The 23153-nt window shown below is 34.4% G+C and overlaps 1 protein-coding gene across 6 annotated transcripts in view; it reads right to left on the reverse strand.

Annotated features, from left to right (window-relative positions):
* DMD (dystrophin) overlaps positions 1 to 23153 on the reverse strand; it is a gene marked incomplete at its 3' end in the record, with an annotated part of 2539585 nt that overhangs the window by 517892 nt on the left and 1998540 nt on the right. For all 6 annotated transcript variants that reach the window (XM_081277777.1, XM_081277778.1, XM_081277780.1 and 3 more), the window contains one exon: positions 16169 to 16358. In XM_081277777.1, the coding sequence (XP_081133903.1) occupies positions 16169 to 16358 (190 nt within the window). The remainder of the gene's footprint in view (positions 1 to 16168; positions 16359 to 23153) is intronic.

The following is a 23153-nucleotide window of genomic DNA, read 5'->3' on the forward strand; positions in this document are numbered from 1 at the left end:
TGGGATTACAGGCATGTGCCACCATGCCCAGCCAGAATATTTACTCCTCTCTTCCTTGGTTTATTAGATTTTTCAGAATAGGAAGAGAAGCAATTTATATTTTTCTTTCTTGCTTTCTCTCCCCTCTACTCTCTGTTCCTTCCAAATATACCTCTCTCTCTGTTTGTAAACTATTTTATATTTTAACCTCATGAAAAACAAAATATTTTATGTGCAAACATGTATATTTGAGGAAAAAAGTCTCAAAATGTAAAATCATATCAATGAAAACCTGCTGCAGAATAAATCTTTGCTTCAATTAACAAAGAATGATGTATTCTATTACCTGAGTCTATATAAAATATAAATATGTAAGATAATAATCTACACAAAATTATAGATGCAAAATTATTTATTCAAGTCACAAGTTTGGATAGGACTTCATTGATTAATAAAATGCAGCTAAAGGGGTTATACTTTTAAAGAATACTTAGATAAACCATTCACTTTCAATCAAGTGTGGGTGGTAACTAACTTACCAGTCTTCACTTTTTATCTTATATATAGCCCCAGACAGAAGCCATTTCAGTACTATAAATGAATGCATGTACACACTCTCCAAATCAAAACAAAACATTCCATCCTTTCTTGACTGTTTTTGAGAAATTGTGTATAACCTAGGCCGTATGTAACAAAATGCATTTTTATGAAAGTGAGAAGGGTCTCTAAATCAAGGCTGAAACATAATGAAAAGTTAGAGGAACTGACCTAAAAGAAACTTTCTAATACTGTAATTTGGTCATGTTAGGCTAAAGTTATAATTTAATGTCATGAGCCATTAGATAATAACATTAAATTAATGATCATGGCTCAGATGGAGGCATGGGCAGTTTTATATAATATGCAAATGCAAAAGAAAGAAAGTGGTAATGTAAATCTTCCTAGGTACCATCTGGCTTAGCTTTTCCTCATGTCTCTCCCCAAACAGTGGGAGGAATAAACAATACTATTCCTGATCGGCTTGGCTTTGGAGATGGAGATACCAAATGAAAAATGCGTCAGCACAAGCAGAAAGTCTATTATTTTCTTCATTTCTTTCTTCTGCCTGAGCACAATCTGCCTTGTAGAATTAAAATCTATTAAATTTCAGAGCTGAAAAAGCCTTAGGCAAGCATCTAGTCCAGTGGTTCTCAAATTTAAGTGTGTATAGGAACTACCTGGGGGTGCTGCAAATTCCTGGCCCATCCCTAGAGAGTCAGCTTCTGACATACTGCATTTTTAATAAACTTTCCAAGTAAATATGGTGCTGGGAGTAGGACAACTTGTATAAATACTTCCTTTGTATAGCTCCATCATTTTCAAGAATACAAACCTGTGTTCTACAATAACACTGACTACCCAAAGGTCACCCAGGCTTATGGTGAGAATCAGAACTCAGATCTCCTGATCTGTAAAGAAGATATTTTTACTCTCTGATACCATACTATTGCCATAAGGAAAATCTTTTAAGGAGTTGTCTGTTAGCTCATGTTTTCTTTTTCACTTTTTATTTATGATCAATATACATAACACAGAATCTGCCATTTTAACCATTTTTAAGAGTATAGTTAGATGGGTATGAATTACATTCATGCTGTTGTGCAACCATCATTATCCATCTTTAGAACTTTCCCATCATCTCAGACCAAAACTCAGATACACATTAAACAAGAAGCCCCCATACTTTTCTAACCCCAGCCCCTGGAAGTCTCTCTTCAACTTTCTGTTTCTCTGAATTTCACTATTCTAGGCACCTTATATAAGTGGAATCACTTTTTGGTGTCTGGATCATTGAACTCAGCATAATACCTCCAAGATTCACCCATATTAGCTTACATGTCATTTTGCTGGATCCTTGTCACCTGTTGCTCAAGAAATGTTTCTGAATCTTTAAGAAATTAATTTCTATCATTTGTCTAACTTTAATAAATGGCTTTTAAATGAGAGAAAGAATTCAGAAAGGGCATTTTTTAATGAATGAAATGGATAGAGCCTGGAGGCAGGTACAGAGATGAGAAAGGCATTTTCTAGTTGAAAGTCACTTAAAAAGAAAATGAAATACAAAGCATGAGAGAGTGGGTGGGGAAAGGAAAGAGAGTTGAAGGAGATAGACTAATCTGAGAACCACTAAGAACTTCTTAAGTTTACCTATGCCCATATTAGATAGTAAAGCTGTGCAAATAAGATTATTCACAGGTACAGTCTAAATATCTATTGGCAAAGATGGACTCTGTTATTAGTAGTATACCTTGGGACAAACTGTAGAGAAAGAAAATCAAAAAGGGAAGTAAAATGTTCAGCATCCATATTGTTATTTGAGAAGATACTTAGTTGTGATTGATATTTAATCTTAATTGTTAAATGACAGAGCATTTTACAGCTGTAAGTAAGAAGGAAAATTATGTTCTATTATAGAAAAGAAGTTTAAATAAAAATATCAGCATACTGATATATCTTCAATTGCTCCAAGAGGCAAGATCAGCTAGTATTCATGAGAGGAGGCAGAGCAATGACCAAGAGTTGAAGCATGTGGAGGAACAAGTAACTGTTACTGTTTTAAATCATCAAGTTTTGGACTGTTTTGTTATGTATCAAAAGTTAACCAGAATGGCTTTCTATCTTTCCTCCAGGTGCCCAAAGGACTCTGTACTCACATTCATTTTATTCCTTTCCCTCCTTGGCTAGATCTTGTTGTCCCCTTTCCACAAATCCCACAAATATCCATTCCTCTTTAAAGATAATTCCCTATCGTATCAACCTTTGTATTCTCATGTTTCTTCACTATTCTACAGGAGATCTCAATTCTCAATAGTTTTCCTTAAAAGGCACATTTGGGAATCCACTTAAAAGGTACATTCTTCTACTATGTATAAATTGCCATAATATCAAAAATGTATTTTAGTGATGGAAGGAAAATACATCTCAATAATGACAACTGTTTTCTACTCTAAAACAGGACATCAATATTTTTCCATAATAGGAGAAAATGCTATCTCCACTCATTTCAGATTTTAAAAATGTAATGTACAACCATTTTGCAACCATTTGTGAAACTGCTTTAAAACTAAAAATAGGATTTATGGAGTAAATCATTGAGCAGAATGGCTGATTGAGTGGCTCATAAATATCTAGGTCTCATTCTATCTGGGGTCATAGCCCTAAATTGAATCCAATATTGAATTGTTGAATTGGGAGCAAAGGATGGAGGTGAAACATATTTGGCTCAGGAGAGCAGGAAAAATGCTGCTTGCTGCAAAGAATAACTTTCTGTAACTTCCAAAGAATGATCTATTTTAAAAGGTGTTGGAGGTGAAAAAACATTAGAAAGGAAAAACTGAAAGCTTTAGAAAACTTAAAGACTACATTTATAAGGATTCAGACAGTTCTAAGTCATAATATTAATAATATTGAATAGTCAACATGCTAACAGACTTCTCAAGGATAACCACAGTTGCAGGAGCAAACAAAAGTAATTTGTTCCTTTCTCACTATCAGGAAATAGACATTCTTCCATCTAGACTAATATGATCTCCAGAGGAGAATGATTTATGCCCCTTGTATTCATGAAAGTCTCTTTCATAACCAGGTATAATGACTTCCTTTACCTCTACAGGGAATGACTGATTTATGCATAGACCTTTGTTCAATAACTTTTCTTTAAAGATTGATGCTGTTAAACATGAAAAAATGTGAACTTTCTGACATTTCATTTTAATGTAATTTAGAAAACCATGTAAACTGCAAATGGACCTCATGTGGAATGAAAATCGCATGCTGATAACCTAAATTATTTTGAATATTATTAATCTTTGACTAATACCTCCAATGTTTTATCATCACAGTTATAAAATGCACAAGAGAGACACTAAGATTAAGTTCTTTTTTTAATAATTTGTAAATACAATGCTGAAGACTCTTTGTCTCCCAAATTCATACTTCCAGAATTTTCTAATAGGATAAGGAGAGATTTCCATATTCACAGAAAGGAATAACATTTTCAGCCTGGACATTCTTCTCTCAAAGACCACTGACTCTTAAGATTTCTTGGAAGCTAGATGAAGAGAGGAAGAGAAAGTGCCATAAAATTCTTTGACTTTTTCTGAGTTCCCACTTTCTGACTTCTTCAATTCTCATTTGGAGATAAAGGCCTGAAATTATTCAGATCTCGTCTAAGTTCTGATGGAGATCAAAGAAAATGAAGCTTTCTCATTGTCATCAGTGCTACTGCTACATATGATGCATTTTAAACAATTTTATTAATTTTATGAACATATCTATAAAGCATTGTGTAATTTGCTATGTTGCTCAAAGTGTATGAAGGAAAATGAACTACTTTTACCAAAGTGTTTCAGGGAAGCTCAATGTCTTGTGTTTAGTTGAAACAGGATGGCAAGTCAAGTGATTTCTCTAAGGAGGTCATTATGAAAGACAAAATGTCTTTTTAATTTTCAGTGTAGTATGTTTATCCTCAAGAACGGGGTATTAAAGTTTGTAATTGAAGACTTTAAAGAGCTTTTTGAAAAATGATTCAGTATTTACATTCAAGAGCTAAAATCTTTTAAATATTAACAATATAGAACAATTAAGGCTGCCTTTAAAAATGAAGTTCTAGCACTCATGGTAGCCAACAGTAGGCATAGTTTCTTTTATTCATCCATTTCTTATTAAGTAGCTTTTCACACAGATCAAATGAGAATTGTGTCTTCAAGGATCCTATAGTAAAATGACTAATGCTGAATTTTATTTATAAATACATACACTAAATTATATACTATACACACAGGCATGCACATACCTAAAAATAGCAATGACATAATACTAACTGTATTTATTGGGTGTTTACTATGTGTCAGATACTGTTGTATACACTTCACATATATTAATTCATATCACCCTCATTAGAACCTGAAGGGTAGCTGTTGTCATTACCCTTTATTTATAGCTATATATTCTGAGATCAATTGAGAAATGTGTCCATGGTCAGTAAATACCAGAATCCCAATTTAAACCCAGGTAGTCAAGCTTCAAAGCTCACACTATTAAAAGCTGCCCTGTCTAGTCTTTCTAGTAGAATGCAGAAAGCACTAAACATCACTTATACTGAAGAGAAATACCAATAGAATAAAGAGAGAGACAAGATGACTTTTAGCTCAGGACTTCAGGGAACGAGGGGAGATTTGAACTTGATTTTCCTTGAAAAGTATATAGCATCTGGATAAGCTGAGATGAAGAAAACGAATCTTAAGAGAATATATCAGGTGATTTAAAGACACCAAACTAGTTTGGCTACCTGTTTGTTATGGTTTGAATATGAGATATCCCTCTAAATGCTCATGTGGCAATGCAGGAATGTTCAGAGGTGAAATGATCAGATTATGAGAGCTGTGACCTAATCAGTGCATTGATCCATTTGATGGATTAATAATTTGAATGGATTACTAGGTGGTAACTATAGGCAGGTGGGGTGTAGCCAAAGGATGTAAGTCACTGGAGGTATATCCCAGGGGGTTATATTTTGCTCCTAGATGATCCTCCACTCCTATCTGTTTTCTGACTACCATGAACTGACAGCTTTTTCCCATAACACCCTTTTACCATGATGCTCTGCTTTACCTCCAGCCCAGAGCAATGAAGTTGGCTGACCATGGACTGAACCTCTGGAAGCTGTGATCACCAAATAAATATTTCCCTCTCCATGTTGTTCATGTCAGATATTTTGGTCATAGTGATGACTACCACACTGTATTTGTAGGAGTTGAGGAAACTGGGAGAAATAAAATAAGAAATGAGATTTGAAATTGAGATTTGGGGCCAATCCTTGAGTCAGGTGAAGGAGTTTATAGGACATTCCAACGGCTTTTCAAAGTCATAAACAGTGTTTGAAAAGGGGAGTTATATATTTATTTGATTTGTTGAAACACATTTATAGAGCACCTATCATGTGTCAGGCACTGTCTTTGGAAATGGGAATATATTACTAAGTAAGATAAATCAAATATCTCCCCTCATGGCATTTATATTCTAGTTACATTTTAAATTATTATTTAGGAAGCATAGTTTGAAATGGCAATGTAAAGGTTGGCTTGAAGCAATTTGTGGGAAAGAATGAGTGGAGGAAGATAAAAGGTTTCCTGGAGAAAAATAAATAGATATAAAGAATTATAGAGGCAAAATCCACAGATCTTGAAAAGGAACTTGAAAGTGAGGCAAATGAGAAGTAGATGTAGAAATGACTGCATGGTTTGAAATATCTCTGACTAAAGAGATGGTATTATGATAAATAGCAAGATAGGAGATAAAGATTTTGTGTAAAAAATGTGGTATATTTCAGTCATATTGAATTTATGCTGTCTGTGAGACATTTAGTAAGTAATGCCCCACGTCCAGTAAGAAATGTAGGATAAATACTAGAAATTTATAAAAAAAAATACTCAAGCATTGGATTCAAGGAGATAGACAGGAGACTATTTCTGGTAAAATATCTAGCACATGTCTGACACTTAGTAACTACAGATTGACTATTGAATAAAGATAATGAGATTGATGAGAATAAAAAAAGATACCTTGAATAGTTCCTCAGTTGAAAATGAAAATAATAACAACATTATAGGACTTTAGTGAGAATCAAACTAGATAAGGAAAGAGGAAGGAATTAGTAGAGAGGTAGGGAGACTTTTAGCATAATACATCATACCAGTAAGTGAAAAGGTGAGCAATTTTTCAGTAGACTTGGGTGGGTAACAATACCAAAATAAGCACAGTTTTCTAGGATAATGAGGATTTGTTTAAGAACACTTGTATTTGATAGATATGATGATTGTGTAGAGAAGTGTTTCAGTTGAGAGAAAAATGTAGAAACTGGGCTGGAAAATGTAAAGGTAAGAAGAGTGTTTAGGAAGCAGAAATAATTCCATTAACCAACACATTCCTATTAGGTAAATGACTTAAACCTTGCTTTTGGTTATCTTGGGTCATTGTTTAGAATGCTAGGTCAGTGGGTAGTGGGTAGGATGGTAGGATTAATAGAAGGTCAGAAGGTCAAACTAAGATCAAATAGATTGTTCTATATACAGTTGTTTGACCTTAGCAGACATTACACAACCTGTGAAAGTCTCAGTATTTTCATCTGTAATAACAGTATGATGATATTATATCACACAAGCAAAGTGCTTAGCTAGCATACTGCCTGGTTCATAATAAGTATTCAAAAAGATTAGCTATTATCATTTATCCTAATAATTGGATAAATACATGGTGTTTTGATTCCAGAAAACTGAACATCTATTGTGATAGGCTTTGACTTTGCAATAATAGCCCTTCTAATCTGTAGCAATAAAACACGTATTAGTTGATATTTTTAAGGGAAGAACAATAGATACTTAAACTCTATAATTTTACCTCTTCAATTGAAAATGGAAATAATAATAACACCATAGGACTTTAGTGAGAATCAAACTAGATAAGGAAAGTACAATTACTTGGCCAAATACAAAAAGTACATTTTTAGTTATTATTAATATACCTTTAATCCATTTATTTTTAAGAGTTACAGTATTTGACTTATAGCTCTGGCTTGACTTTTGTCTAATGGTAATTCATAACATTAATAAGGACCTTTCACTTGAAGAAAGCTTTTTCAAAGTGCCTTTATATTTATTACCTTCTAAGATCCTCACAAAACCTCTGTGAAGAATAAAAGACAATGGTTATTAGGAGCTATCAAAATTGGCTTTTTAGTATGCACAGTATCTTACCTATGTGGGTTTTTCTACCTTTTGTAGATAGAAAATTATAGAATACAGTAGCTGAATTACAAAGTTATTCAATTTAGTGCATCCCTTGTATCATTTCAGATAATTATCTAATGGAATGCCAATATCCAGAAAAGTAAGTTCTAAAGGTTTCAATATATTTGGCTAACATGTTTCCAAATGAACATGACCATGATAGCATGGTTCAGAATGTTACAATCCTAATAATCTAGTGATGAAACTCATATTGCTTTAAATTGAGATAGATTTTTTCACCATTGGACAAAAGTAGACCTTTATTTTCTATGTTTAGTCTTCTTTTCTACAAGAGATCAAAAAAGCAATTATGAACAGTTGTTCTCAGTGATTCCTTTTGCTAAACTTTTAATTACTTTCACTATTTCCTTTCGGATTCTCTCTGAAATCCAGAAGAATTTCAGTGTCCAAAACAACATACTAAAGTATATAATAAGAAGACAAGTATGTAGCTCTATTATCTATTCCTAAGTACTATAGTCAGTAATATTGTCAATGTGGAGATACAGATTTCATAGGAGCTAAATGAAAATAATAAGAAAAACAAAAATTTCTGTTTATATGAGACAAGCTAATAGCCATTATTGAAAAGAATTTTCAAAATGGATACATTATTCAAATGTTTTTACTTTTGCATGATATGAATTTTACATAGAAGTTTTGCTAATTCTTTGTCTTTTCTCATGGTTAAGCCATTAGGAGGATTTCCATAGCTATTTCCTTTTGAATAACATAGAAGAAAACATCATGTAATATCAATTTGGGGTTACAGTAATATACTTTGGTGGCATTTAGGTGAATTTCTGAGTGGTGTGAATGAATTCAAATAATTATATCAAGTTGTGTATATTATCATTTATTTCTATGCCTTTCATGTTGCTGTTTGTCAATTCAGACCTTTCTCCAAATTTTACCTCTAAATTCAGGTCCACTTCTAGGGAGATGATATTTTTACTTGTATTCTTCACAGACATCTTGGAACTGACCAAATCAAGTTCTTGACTTCCCTTCCCACACCTGTTTGTCCTCTTGATTTCGCAACTCCATGAAGGCACTATTATTTCCTCAGTCAAGTGGTTAGTAGATAGTGACTCCTTCTACCTTACATTCTTTGGTCACCTCTACTACTCAGAGAGTACATTACCATGTTGATTTTCTCTCCAAACATCTCAAATATTCACTTCATTTCTCAACATTGCCACCTTAGTTATAATTTCTTGGTTGGAATATTACAAAAATAACTTTCTAATTTTTGTATTTGCACAGGGCTCAGATCTTTCCAATTCATTCTCAGAATTACCAGAATAGTCTTTTAAACACACAAGTCTGGTTATTCCATTTCCTTATATAAAACAAAGCTGTGAGTTTCCAAAGACTACAGATACAGTCCGGGGTTGGGGGGAATCCTGGGGAGTGATATTGGCCAAATTATATCATTATATGGTGTGGCATGTATGAATATGTAACAACAAATCCCATCAATTTGTGTAACTATAATGCATCAATAAAATATGGAAAAAATAAGGGGAGAGAAAAGACAGCTTACACTTTCCAAGCCCTTTGAGTCTAACACTCTGCTCCTCTATGGATATCTTCCCTGTATCCTATCATTTACTATTTTTAAAAAAATTCAGTTATCAATGGACCTTAATTTTATTTATTTATATGTGGTGCTGAGAATCAAACCCAGAGCTTCACACGTGCTAGGCAAGCAATCTACCACTGAGCCACAACCCCAGCCCCTATCATTAACTCTTGACCAAATCCTATGAAGTATTATACTCACTGTAGGAAAAATATAAATGGGACTTAGAAGTTAGGCAATAAGGTAATAAATGTTAAATAGGGATCTTTCTACCTCCAAGGCACATTCTCTATTATATCATGCTGTCTTTCTACACAATTTAGCCCCAGTTGATCTTTCCAATCTCATTTCTTTTAATAATAATTTTCCAGTCATAGAGACATTCCTTCAGATTCCCAAACTACCACACTGCTGAGAGCCATAGCCAAGTAGGAATGACGCATGGCAATTTCTTTGTCAGCCTACCCAATGTTGCTTAGAGGGAGGACTCTCCATTGTGGAAATGGGCTTGCCTTGGACCCAGGTCATTTGAAGTGACATTGCATGAATGTTTGAGAAAGGTGACCCTGCTCAAGGACCAGGGTGGATCCGGGTTTAGGGAGGATCCTGCTGGATTAGGGTGGGTCCAGGTTTAGGGTGTATCCTGCTGGGAATAGGGAGTATCCTGCTGCCTCAGGGCCCACCCGCTCCTTGAGTTCCCATTGAGTTCAGAGAGTATTTTGGGATGCAGAGCCCAGTGGAGGTGTGGAATTTCCCCAGAATGTGCATGTAGAGTGCCGGTGAGAGTTCAGGAATAAAGAATTGCTGTTTGTTTTGGGGCTGGGGATGTGGCTCAAGCGGTGGCATGCATGCGGCCCAGGTTCGATCCTCAGCACCACATACCAACAAAGATGTTGTGTCTGCCGAGAACTAAAAATAAATATTAAAAATTCTCTCTCTCACACACACTCTTTAAAAAAAAAAAAAAAGAAAAGAAAAAGAAAAAAGAATTGCTGTTTGAATCTACAAGGCTGTGAGTGGCTCGTGATTTTGTGCCCAGCCAGACTGCGGCACCACACTAACCAGGCCTTTGAACCTGCCGTTTCCTCAGCCAGGAATGCCCTTTCCAAGACTGTGTACTTGGCTAATTCCTGTCAAATTCTTTTGAGTTTCTCTAAATGGTGTTTCTCAACCATGGTCATGAGAACCATGCAGTATTTCCAACTGGAATCTCTTAAAGCTGGAACCCAAAGTTCAACATTTTTGAAAGCTCCTCTGATATCTAAACAATGTTTTTTAAAAAACCCACTATTTTATGTGAGTTTCCTGGCTTCTCTGAAAGGCTTAGCTCTATCTTCTATTTATATATTTATTTTATTTTTTGAGACAGAGTCTTACTAAGCAACTGGCTTCAAATTCATGATCCTCCTGCCTGTGTCTCCCAAAGTGCTGGGATTATAGGTATAACTTAGTGTATCTATAAATCATCTTTGATTTCTAATACATTGCTACAACTGGGGAAGTAAATTCTTCAATGTTCCTAAAAAATATGATCTTGTCCCAATTATTAATTCCAAAGGAATTATAACAATTTAAATAATCTGTCTTTGCTAGATCATTTTAGCCCTCCACTATAGTTTTCATCTTGCTAGCATAATTTCAGTTTAGCCTGTGTCTTCACTTCTCGAATAAGGCAGAAATCATGTTCTAATATAGTGTTTTGAATAAGGTACATAGTGATCCTGCATGTACACACATACACACATAAATACAAATAGTGGAAACTAAAGTTTCACCAAAAAATAATGACCCTGACTTGAGAGTGATCAGCTCTTTTTTTTCTATTCTATTAAATATTTCTTTTCTACTTAAAAATGTGGATCGATACTTATTAAATTGATTACACTACCCCACACTTTGTCTAAACTATGTTTGAAAAGCACCTATCTTGGGTCAGAGTTTCTAATCATCTTGTGATTAGTTCCATTATAAGAAGAGGAAGAGTCACCGGAGTGTGTTCTCTCTCTCTCTCTCTCTCTCTCTCTCTCTCTCTCTCTCTCTCCCAGAGGACAGAGAAAGAAGACTGCTGTCTACAAGCCTGAGAGAAGTCTCTAATCTTCCAGAACTTTATGAAATAAATTGCATCTTTTAAAGCTCCCCCCCTCCAAAAAAAAGAGAGAAAGAAAACCACTTAATTGCCTCTCTGAACATGTTTTTATCACTACATCATACCTAACACACAGATACATGACAGATGTTTAATAAAGATTGCTAAATTAATAAGAGTTTTCAAGGAAATAATGTATGTAACATTTTTCCATATCCAGAATGGTAGGCAGCCAACAGCAGGCAAAATAAAGATATCAAGATTCATTTTCATACTCTTTAGACAACAACCAAAATAGAAAGACTAAAAAACACATAAAAACTCAATTCAAAATTAAAGCAACAGAAAAGAATACACTAAAATTTTCCTTTTGTTGGCAGTAGGGATCTGTAGATTATCTTTCTAATATCAGCTATCCCAAGAAATATGATATTCAAATTTATTCAAGGTACTAATTTTGATATTAAGATTGAAGTTTTTCTTCTTTTAGAAATAACTAGTTGGCCAGGGTGTTTTTTTGTTTGTTTTGTTTTTGAGAAACTTAAGAAACTCCTTCCCCCAATTTAATAATGTATTAGAAATCAAATATATCTTAATTTATAGGTGCACTGTGATATACAATTCAAAGTTTCTCAAACTTGTCTCTCTGGAAATGTGTTATTTAATAAAAGAGAATTTTTATAATGGGGGGAGAGGTTGACAGAAGATATAAGTAAAACACATGAGACTAGTGAAGACCTGGGACATAACCCAGCTTACAGATGAAAGAATTGCATATATCAATTGCTCCTTAGTTCTTGCTGAGAAAAGATCTTAATTACACCATTTATGACCATCTTTCTCTACCACACACCCACCCATCTACAACTGGTGTTGATGATCTCTAGGGAGTGTTTGGAGAACCAGTTAAGATTTATGAAACTCTTAAGAAATATTTGCATAAATGCAGACTCATCCTATATTTACTTAGTTATCTAGTGTTTTATGTTAGAACTTTGAACTATGAACATCTTTATCAACTCTGTTAGGCCCCAAGAGGAAATGTTTTGGATTGAAAAAGAATCTAGTTCAATTATGAATATAGGTCTTCATTCTAAGGATAAATACACAATTTAAAAATTCCCAAACTTTTACCAATCAGGCTCTATATGGTATCCATAAAAGTATATCAGCTTAGAAATTCCAGTTAGACCATCAGACATGACCATACTCATAAGAAAAATGTACACATCTGAAGTACAAGGACAACTGTAACATTCTTCCTTGATTTAGTAAGAAAAGTAAATAACACTTTTTCTTAATAACCAAATAAGTTCCAATGTGTTTCAGAATGGAATTTATCAGGTTAATTCCATCAGGAAGCATATACTTCATAATACATCTATGCTTATTGAACTCATGCATTATGAGTATTGCTGGAAAAATTAAATATCCAGTGAAGTGGCTGATAAACAAAAGTGATGGGTAGTCTATCAAGAGCCAAGTCTCCATATATAGAACAACTGATTGGCAGTCAGAGAAAAACACATTTTATGAAGGCTTTTACCCCCTCTCTCTTTCCATTCAGCAGCATCTTTACAAAGCAAAAAACAAAACAACAACAACAAAAAAAACACTGCTGAGGTAGACAGATATATAGATGTCTATTGGGAGAGCTGTTGCTTTGGCTAGGAATTTGGAGTTTCTCTTTCTTTTTCCCTCTTCCTTTCTTTCTTTTGTGTGTGTGTGTGTGTGTGTGTGTGTGTGTGTGTGTGTGAGATAGGGTTGCACTGTGTTGCCCAGGCTATCCTCAAACTCTTGGGCTCAATTAATCCTCCTCCTGCCTGTCTATTAAGTAGCATGCCACTGACTACACCTATGCAACCTAGCTCACTTTTTAAATGTGGCTTGATAACATGCTATACAGCATGCTATACAGCATGAATCAATGAATGCAATGCCACCAGGTTCTTCAAATGAAGTAAAGAGTCATATCAAGACACTTTTTTCTCTTCATACATATTAAAGAAAAATCCTTTTGTTCAAGGTACAACTTCATATTCAAACGGGGTGGGGGGGGGGAGTCCCAAACACTTCTATTTAGTTGAAATGCTGAAATTGTATATGATCTCTTAACGTATGTCATTTTATTTACTTTCAAGCTTGGCATTTCCATTTGTTGTTTTTAAACTCTAGTTTTTTGGTTTTTTTGGTTTTTTTTTTTTTTTGGTTTTCAACTGGCATTTCTGCAATTTTATTTTTTTGTTTCTTTTTTTTATTGGTTGTTCAAAAGATTACAAAGCTCTTGACATATCATATTTCATACATTAGATTCAAGTGGGTTATGAACTCCCATTTTTACCCCATATACAGATTGCAGAATCACATCATTTACACATCCACATTAAACTCTAGTTTCTTGACTCAGTTCAATCAGTTGAAATGTGCCATTAAAAATAATCAATAGTTTCAGAAGTTCACAGTTTTTACCCTAACATCTGAAAATCTTTCATCAAAAGACCATTATTCAACCATTTAACCAAAAACTGGAATTGGTCATTCCTATCTACAATATGTAGTTTAAACCTCAGGCAACTGGAATTCATAGAAAATAAAATATTAACTGAGAGGGGAGAGAAAAACTGCCTAAAAATAATTTTGGAAACTTAGTTAATCCTACTATAGTTAAAGGAGAAAATGATATGCCAAGGTTTTCAGGAACTCTAGGGAATTTTATGTGGCTTTTAACAATAAATACAGTTCATCACTTTAAGGCAGAGGCAGTAAAAAGCCCCTGTTTTATTTTCAAACTTTCTTTTTTTGTCTTTGGTACTCTGAAGGTTATACATTACCTGTGCTACAGCTTAAAGACGGAGAAGGGTGGCCTGTTCAACACTAGATTTAATGTAAGCAATAACTTTGGTTTGGCTAAGCAAGGAAAAATAATACATATATCTTATTCAATAATATAACACAAACTGAGACATTTTCTCTGCATAATTTTCAATTGCTTTGAGATTTGAGAAATCTGAACCTAACATGTAGCTTCCTCTACATTTATCCATAGTAAATATAGTTAAGAAACATGGTGAGTTTTTCCTTTAATGATTCAGGATTTTGTGATTTCTCAAGATTCATAGTTTACATACGAATTTTCATTTTTAATATTACAAATATAAAATGTATAGGAGATAATAGATATATCTTTCCTCTCAAGCAGACTTGTTCACTATTTTAAGAGAAATTTTACTAAATCCATGATATCAAATTATTTTTTATAATAAGATTATTATTTATTTCAAAGTAATTTACTTAAAAATCCTCATAATCAAGATTATATTATTTATCAACCATAACTGTGGGGAAAATGTGAACTTGTGTATTTATTAAAATTCTATGGTGGTTTTATGAACATTAATAAGGTGAAATAAAATTTATTTATGAAATAGTGTGAGCAAAATGCGTTACAGAAGTATATTATCTAATCATTCATCTAAGAATGTGCAAAAAACCTAAATTTACATTTCTTTTATAATCTATCAAAAGCCCTGGGAGATATTTGTAAAAGTTAAGTCAGGTCAGGTATTGTTCTGAAGAAATTACTTCCAAAGTATCAAAGAATATAACATGCATTGTGGATGAGCAAGTGGGGTCAGAGGAGGATGACAATGCAAGAATGACAGATTCAAACCACTATAAATTGCCACCATCATCTACTCTATGCACCAGAGTAGCACAGTAGATCAAATATCATATCTAGACAAACCACAAGATGCAGAACAACAACTAGGAGGAGGGGAGAGGAAGAAATTTTGCTTGTAGTGATTCATTTTGGAAGTATTTTCAACCTAGGATATGCTATCACTTTTTTCATCATAATTTTAAAATATGCAAAGAATTAGGTTGGTCTAAAACTTTCTATTATTTTAACGTATCAAATTATATTTGAAATGCTACCAAAGTTAGAAAAACCAACTATATATAATACTCCACAACAGTTCCAGTATACTATATTAGTTACTGAGAATAAATTTGAAGAGCCTCCTTGAACTGCAAAATATGATTTTCAATGAGACTCTGTTTAAACAAAACTACCTCACATTTCTGTTTTCACTGTTTATGCCTATGAAATGTTATAGCAATAATTTTTGTTTCTAGGAAAAACAATTGTCTGAATATTGTATGATCATTAACTATGACAAATTTAGCCATTTCATTTTTATTTTCACAGATCATGTTAGGAAGAACACTACAAAATGCCAGATTAACATTTCAAAATGTATCTGAAAGTAATGAAGGGAAACTGATTCAGTTAGCAACGCTAAATAAAACAGACAATTCATACAGATGCTTTCCCTGTAAAATATTAAATAAACACTCAAAAATGGCAACCTTTTCAATTTAATAAACCAATCCCTAACTTATTTCTCTGTCGGAGCAAAGTTTCTGCTTGACCAAAGCTCTGGTTTTATATGCAAGCTTTTTTTCTGATCAAAAAATATGTACTTTTTAGAAGATAAGGGTATTAAATGGAATCACAAATGACTTTTCCTCTTCCCTCTGCCTCTCTCTTCCTTGCACAAATGCTGAAATATATTGGGCTGTATAAAACAGCCATTTTATTTTGTCCCCAGATTATCAATTACAAGTACAAATGCTGAGAGTTGTTCAATTGGATTTGCAAGAGTGCTAAAGTAGAAACGCTTCACTTACTTGCCATTGTTTCATCAGCTCTCTTACTCCCTTGGAGTCTTCTAGGAGTCTCTCCTTATAGGTAGCATCCTGTAGGACATTGGCAGTTGTTTCAGCTTCTGTGAGCCAGGCAAGAAACTTCTCCAGGTCCAGGGGGAACTGTTGTAGTAATCTGTGAGTTTCTTCCAAAGCAGCCTCTCGTTCACTCACTCTGCAAAGGAACAAATAGCCAGATGCAATTCTCAAATATCAGAATGGGGTACCCAGAGAACTCCATGAAAAGAGCAAAGGTGGGTTGTTGCTCAAGCTCTTCTTTAAGCAACAACTTGAATACTGTGCTATTTATCTTCATTTCTATGTACCTTAAAGGCTTCTGCATGGAGGAAGGCATGCAAGAATATCTATTAAAAATGAATGACCGGGGCTGGGGATGTGGCTCAAGCAGTAGCGCGCTCGCCTGGCCTGCGTGCGGCCCGGGTTCGATCCTCAGCACCACGTACCAACAAAGATGTTGTGTCCACCGAAAACTAAAAAATAAATAAATATTAAAAAATTCTCTCTCTCTCTCTCTCTCTCTCTCTCTCTCTCTCTCTCTCTCCTCTCTCACTCTCTCTTTAAAAAAAAATGAATGACCATCCCAGATTTCTATAAATCTTCTCTACAGAAATGGTTCTTGCACATGCACACACACACACACACACACACACACACAACCTTTGGATATTTGCAAATTCATATATAGACATCAAAACTATCATCTTTTAAATTTAATAGTTTGTGCTGGGCAATATTGAATGCTTATTTTGATATGTTGCAAAAGTTAAAGCTAATGTTTATAAGTAAAACCTTAGAATCTCTCCTCCTGCCTATCTTTTTTTTTAATTGTAGATGAATACAATACCTTTATTTTACTTATTTATTTGTATGTAGTGCTGAGGATTGAACTCAGTGCCTCATGCGTGCTAGGCAAGCGTTCTGCCACTAAGTCACCTCCCCCACCCCCGCCTATCTTGATGTCACCCTGAAGCAAGAAACAAGGATTAGACAGGGAAGGAGAAAAGTCAAGAAGATACACAGTCAGAAGGTATTTTTTTTCACTGGAGGTGAAAAATAGGATTGGAGGGCAAAGGGAAAAGAAAGATTAACAAGAAAAAAAAAACATTTCATAGAAACCATTGTGCAAAATATCATGTTGCATGACCCTAGAGTGTTATAACTACTTTCCTAGGTTCATATTTCATTAGATGACGGTCATACAGCTGTGAATATTCCCCAAAAGAAACAATGTTATGTGTAATGGAAAAAGTAAGAGCCTTAAAAACCAGACCGATCTGGGTTCAATTCCCAGTGTTCCTCACCAGTTGTGTGACATGGCAAGTTACTAACTTCTGTGATTTCTCATTTCCTCATCTCCAGTAGCTATGGCTGGGATGAGAATCAAATACAATAAAGCATGTAAAGTCTAGCACTTCACATATTACACAGTTACTCATTAGAGATACTCAAAAATGTTCCTTCTACTCACATTCCATTTTCCCATTCTTCTAGTCTTTTAAAAGGATGCAATAAATTCTCTAATGACACACACACAAAAACTTTAAAAATTTACATTTTCTGGAGAATATATATATATATATATATTCATTCATTCATTCATTGTGGATACACACACACACACACACACACACACACACACACCCTCAGCAAACATCTACATAATAATAGCTCAGGAGGGAAAATTACCATAGGCAGTAACAGTTCCATCTAAAAAGATTCAGGTAAATTTTGCCCGAAATGAGGAAATTAGTACTCTATTTAAATGCCTTATTTGCCTTCTCTTACTACACAAACACTTTCTGGGATTAAACACAAGCTAAAAATGGATTTAAAAATTGAACGCTTGAATATGATACACACTGCTTGTTAAGATGTGATTGTCAATAATTATGCAAAACTGCAATTTATTTCAGCAGCAACTTTATCATGGGATGTGCAAACCAGGCAAACAACTCCTGCCGAGCCAGCGGCAGCAAAGCCCCCGGAAGAGCTGTTTATTCATCATGGGTGAGGTTTTTGCTGAGCACACAGTCTTTCACAGAGTAGTTTCGGCACTCATACTGGATAAAAATCTTCTGTCTGCATTAACTTGTGGAGAGTAGAATAGGTTTATGAGGATGCAGCTATTGGAAAAAAGTAAGCATTGCACTAAGCTATTTATCAACTCCTAAATAAATGTTAATACAGCACAGCTGAAAGGCAGTGCAGTGTTCTCGTTGGGCAAAGTTAAACCCCACAGAGCACAAGGGCTAACCTGGCCTGCTGGCTTATCTAGTTTGAAGCCAAACTATCAATACAAGGACAAATATCAAAATTGTCATCTATCAGGATTTAAAAATGCAGAACCATTGTCACAGCTTCCAGAATCTCAATGCTACAATTGGGCATGCAATGTATAGCAAGCTGAACCCCATGTAACTGCTGACAAGTGACTGTTCCTGAACTGCAAAAGAAGCAATTTTATCCAGTTTGCACTAAGACTTACTCGATCTCCAGTCCAAAATACAGGCCAGAAATAAGCTGTCACATTCCAGAAGATGAATGCACAGTTACACATTGACATATTTTCTAATATACTCCAATTACAAACAAAATAAAAGGATAATAGGAAATTATCCCACTGACCTAGTGAAACTTGGGGAATTAGACATTGTGCATTTTATTATTAGCTTCATCTTCATGATGAGCTGCACTTGACACACCCGAGCTCCTCTCTCCTTAATCTAGAAACACCACTTACCCTCTGTTGCCAGAGAAGTAACTAGTAAATAACTTTCTAAGAGTTATTTGCAAAATGCAATGCACATAAATCAGATAAAAGGGTTCTACCCAGACAATGAGATTTTCAGCCAAATCCTACCAGTGAGTTTGCTGCTTTGTAAATTAGGCCCTTAGGGAAGAAGCATAACTCTTTCAGGACAGTAAGGCACCGTTTTCCTAAATGATACCCTCGTGGTCTGAAATATTGACAACATCAGGCTGGATATTTTCTAATTTGGGAAACACTTTAGAAAAATCCAATGGCAGCAACAGCAGAAATATCTCTTCAAATGAGCTCTTTCACAATCCTTGTTAATCATAGGTGAGATTGTTGTTTCCTGCTTGTATAGGGGTTTTTAAGACTACAGTCATTCTCCTGGGTCCAATGCATGTACACTGAATTCCTAAATTTTAATTGTGCCAAGTTTAGACTATAAATGAGTCAAGAGTACTTAATTTCCATATTTGTACATTCAAAATAACTCTAAATATACCCCTTAGTTTTTAATTTTTCTCAGAAATATGGCTTTGGCTTATATGATAAACAGAAATATAAAAATAATGAGAATCATAAATGAATAAATGATTGATTTAGACCAAAACTAAAGATCCTGAACATGTATTATTTTTCAATTCCTTTGTCCAGGGTAGCAAACCCTGGAGAAAATTTTGTTGAATTTTAAAAGTAGAAATGGCCAGATACTAGAAAAAGTAATAATGCTTTACAAAGAGAATCTACTGTAGAGATTAAGAACTTTTTATATAGCAAAATCAGTTTTTCCAGCTTTATAATGTACACAAAATAGCTGAGAATTTGATGGAGTAAGGAATGGTATGATGATTTCAAAAGGTTCTTACTCTATTTGTAAGGACATCCTGTAGTATTCTCAATATATAAACAAGAGTGATATGGAACAATGGTTCCCCAAATATGGTCTATGGACTAGTAGAACCAACATCATCAAAGAACTTTTTAGAAATGCAAATAAATTTTCAGGCTCATCTTAAGCTTACTAAACCAGAAATCTATAGGTGGAGTCCAGTAAGCTGCTTCAACAAGCCCTCCCAACATTTTTAATGCATGCCAAAGTTTCAGAATCACTGCTGCTGGGGAATAAACTTTGAGAATCATAATGTAGCAGACACTGTGGTGGGCTGCCCAGTCCCCTCTTCAGGATGAAAATACTTCACTGCTGAGAGTGCTGCTGGCTAACAGGCCTCAGGACTGGACTCTGTTAAAGAGAGCTGCTCCCTTTGTTCCTGTGGCACACTGGACCTGCTGACAGGTTGATATCTAATGTGTGGGTTATAAAACCCTGGCTTCCTTACTCTAAGTCAGGATAATTCTGAAGGGCTACCCTAACTCTTTGTGGGGAAGGGAGGGTCGATTGTTGTCATAGTGACAGCTGCATGGGTAGCTCAGCTTCTACTTCCACCCTATTCTGCTCCCTTTCCTTTTCTCCTCACAGGTGTTAAGCTGAAAACTCTCTCCAATAAAATTTCTGGACATTAATCACTTTCTCAGAATCTGCTTTCTGGAGAACCTGACCTGCTGAAGCGTCTGTCATAAGAACTTTGAAAATACACATGTCAGACTGGGGTTGTGGCTCAGCGGTAGAGCACACGCCTAGCATGTGAGAGGCGCTGGGTTTGATCCTCAGCACCACATAAAAATAAATAAATAAAATAAAGATATTGTGTCCAACTACAACTAAAAAAATAATTATTTAAAAAAAAACAATCTATGGATATTTCATTCCCTCCCAGAGGCTTTTACCTCTAAATAGATTATCTTTCCATTTGAACCTAATTCTTATTTGTGCATGCTTATCATCTTCTCATTAATAGATTCATACATAAACCTATTCTATGCCTATTATGTGCCAGATCTATGCTTGATAGTGGTGATATGGAATTCAGTGAAGCATGGACTTTGGCATTTAACATATTCAAGTCTGGCAGAAGAGATAGGTAAACATTTAACTATAGTTAGAATGCACTTAGGGCTACAAGACATCTGCATTCTTTACCAGTAGCTCAGAAGTAACATGCATCACATTGTATTCATGAGTTTATTTCAATTTGCCTAATCAGCGATGAATGTATCTTATATATTTTTTGCCTTTTTTATCAAAGGAAGTGGAAATCATCTAGCTGGGCTTTATATCAAAATATAGTGATGGATGCTCAATAAAAGTTTGTCTAATTGATTTGAATTTTCATAAAAAATAAGAAACCTTCTAGATAAACTGTGCAAGTTATAGATGTTTTTATTTTGCTTTTGGACTGACTGATTCTGAGAAAACCATAATGACTTTGCCAAGATTGTGCACAAGTAAGTGACAGAGCTGGGATTTTAGGCCAAGTCTTGCATTTTAGAAAAGAAGTTTTTCTAACTCTGATGATAGATATTGGTGTCCACCCCTTTCAGATATATTCACTCAAGTGAAAGAAAGAAAAGGGCAAGGAAGGTTATGTTACTGAGTCCTGGCCCTCATTTTGGAGCACAGTTTGATCCTTTTGTCACTTTACCATAAGTGGGGTTGAAATACACAAATACTTACATGTAAGGAAAAACATGTACAAAGATATTACCCCAACTATTGCAAAAAAGATCTAGCTGGTCTTTGCTTCAAGACAAAAAAATCCATTTTCAACGCAAATTTGCTGGTTTGCTATACACCGACATATGAATTAGCGAGGTTTTCATCCCCTCTCTCCTGAGGTCTGGTACTAAATTACTCAAACTCTCCAGAGTTAATTGGAAACCACGACCTAAATGTTCCCAAAGTATTGCTGATTAGTTCTCAGAAAACTCATTCCCATCTTTCGTCACCCCAGACAACACAGGATGACTTTTTAACATGTGCAGTAGCAACACACTTGCACAAAAACAGATTAGTTCTCCAAAGATAAAACAGAGCTTTGAAGCTATATATGTAAACTTCCTTCAATCATGAAGAGATTTTGGTTTAAAAAATCTCCTAGACTTTACCTTTAGATAGTAAGAGAATATAGACATTGCCAATCATATTAATAATTTTAAATATATACTACATCTCTTTCATTTCTTTTTACCTTATGAATGTTTTAAAAATTGCGACTTGAAAAATATATCATTAGGGGAACAACGGTAATTATGTGCTTTCCTTAAAACCATTGGGACATTTCTGAAAAGAAAAAAAAATTAGGAGAAAAGAATGAAAAATGTGCTCGCTACTATTCTTTGCATTAATCATTTCATTTGATTTGTGCCTCTCTGTCATACATCACTGAGAAAAATTAGTTGATGAAGGAAATGTACACCAAAATATGAATAGATAAAACACACATTAATTTTTCTCTTTCATACTGTTAAAGAGATTAATACTCTGTAATCTTTGATCTGTATTCTATATTTTTCTACTGCTACAATACCAAAAAATATGATTTGGGAAAAATGAATTGTAATTTTGGGAACAACTAATTACATTTGATTTGATTCATATAGAGGTACAAAATATTATCTTGGACATTTATGGAACTGGAAAGGGTCTTTAGGAAAAAAAAAAGTAACACTACTTTCCAGATATATACAAACTTATGTTAGTGCTGGGCTTCTCAATGGACACAATTTCTGCTCTAAAAAAATTCTCAATGATTTTAATAATGTGTGTGTTTAAGTTGGTTTTGGTCATTTTTAGTGTTAAAAAGGCATATTTCCTAATGTTGTAGACTAGAGTTAAGCAGCTTCTCTTTTCTTCTAACAGGATATGTGGAAAATAGTATAGAAACCAATTAAAAAGGCATGCCTGGATCATCTCTTAAAAATCTCGTAAGACTGTGAAGTTAAGCAAATATCTATTATCTATCTATCTATATCTATATCTATATCTATATCTATATCTATATCTATATCTATAGATATCTACATAATATAGATAGATGATAAATATCCTCATCCACAATAGCTTACAGAAAAATACAACTGTGAATTGTTAGATGTCAATATATAACAATCAGAAGACAGCAAGACAGGCAGGTTTAATTTTCTAAGATCCAAAAGCAAACACTATGTCTGAGGCCCAGGGTTCGATCTCTTGCATCAGGGAAAAAAACAGTGAAAGCAAACATAGCAGATTTCATTTTAAAGAAAAAAAGTAGCTAAAGCATATCATTGATAGATGAAATAAACTTATAGTAAGTTTTA

The sequence above is a fragment of the Spermophilus citellus genome (genome assembly GCF_964194105.1).
Source record: "Spermophilus citellus genome assembly, chromosome: X".
Taxonomy (NCBI): Eukaryota; Metazoa; Chordata; class Mammalia; order Rodentia; family Sciuridae; genus Spermophilus; species Spermophilus citellus.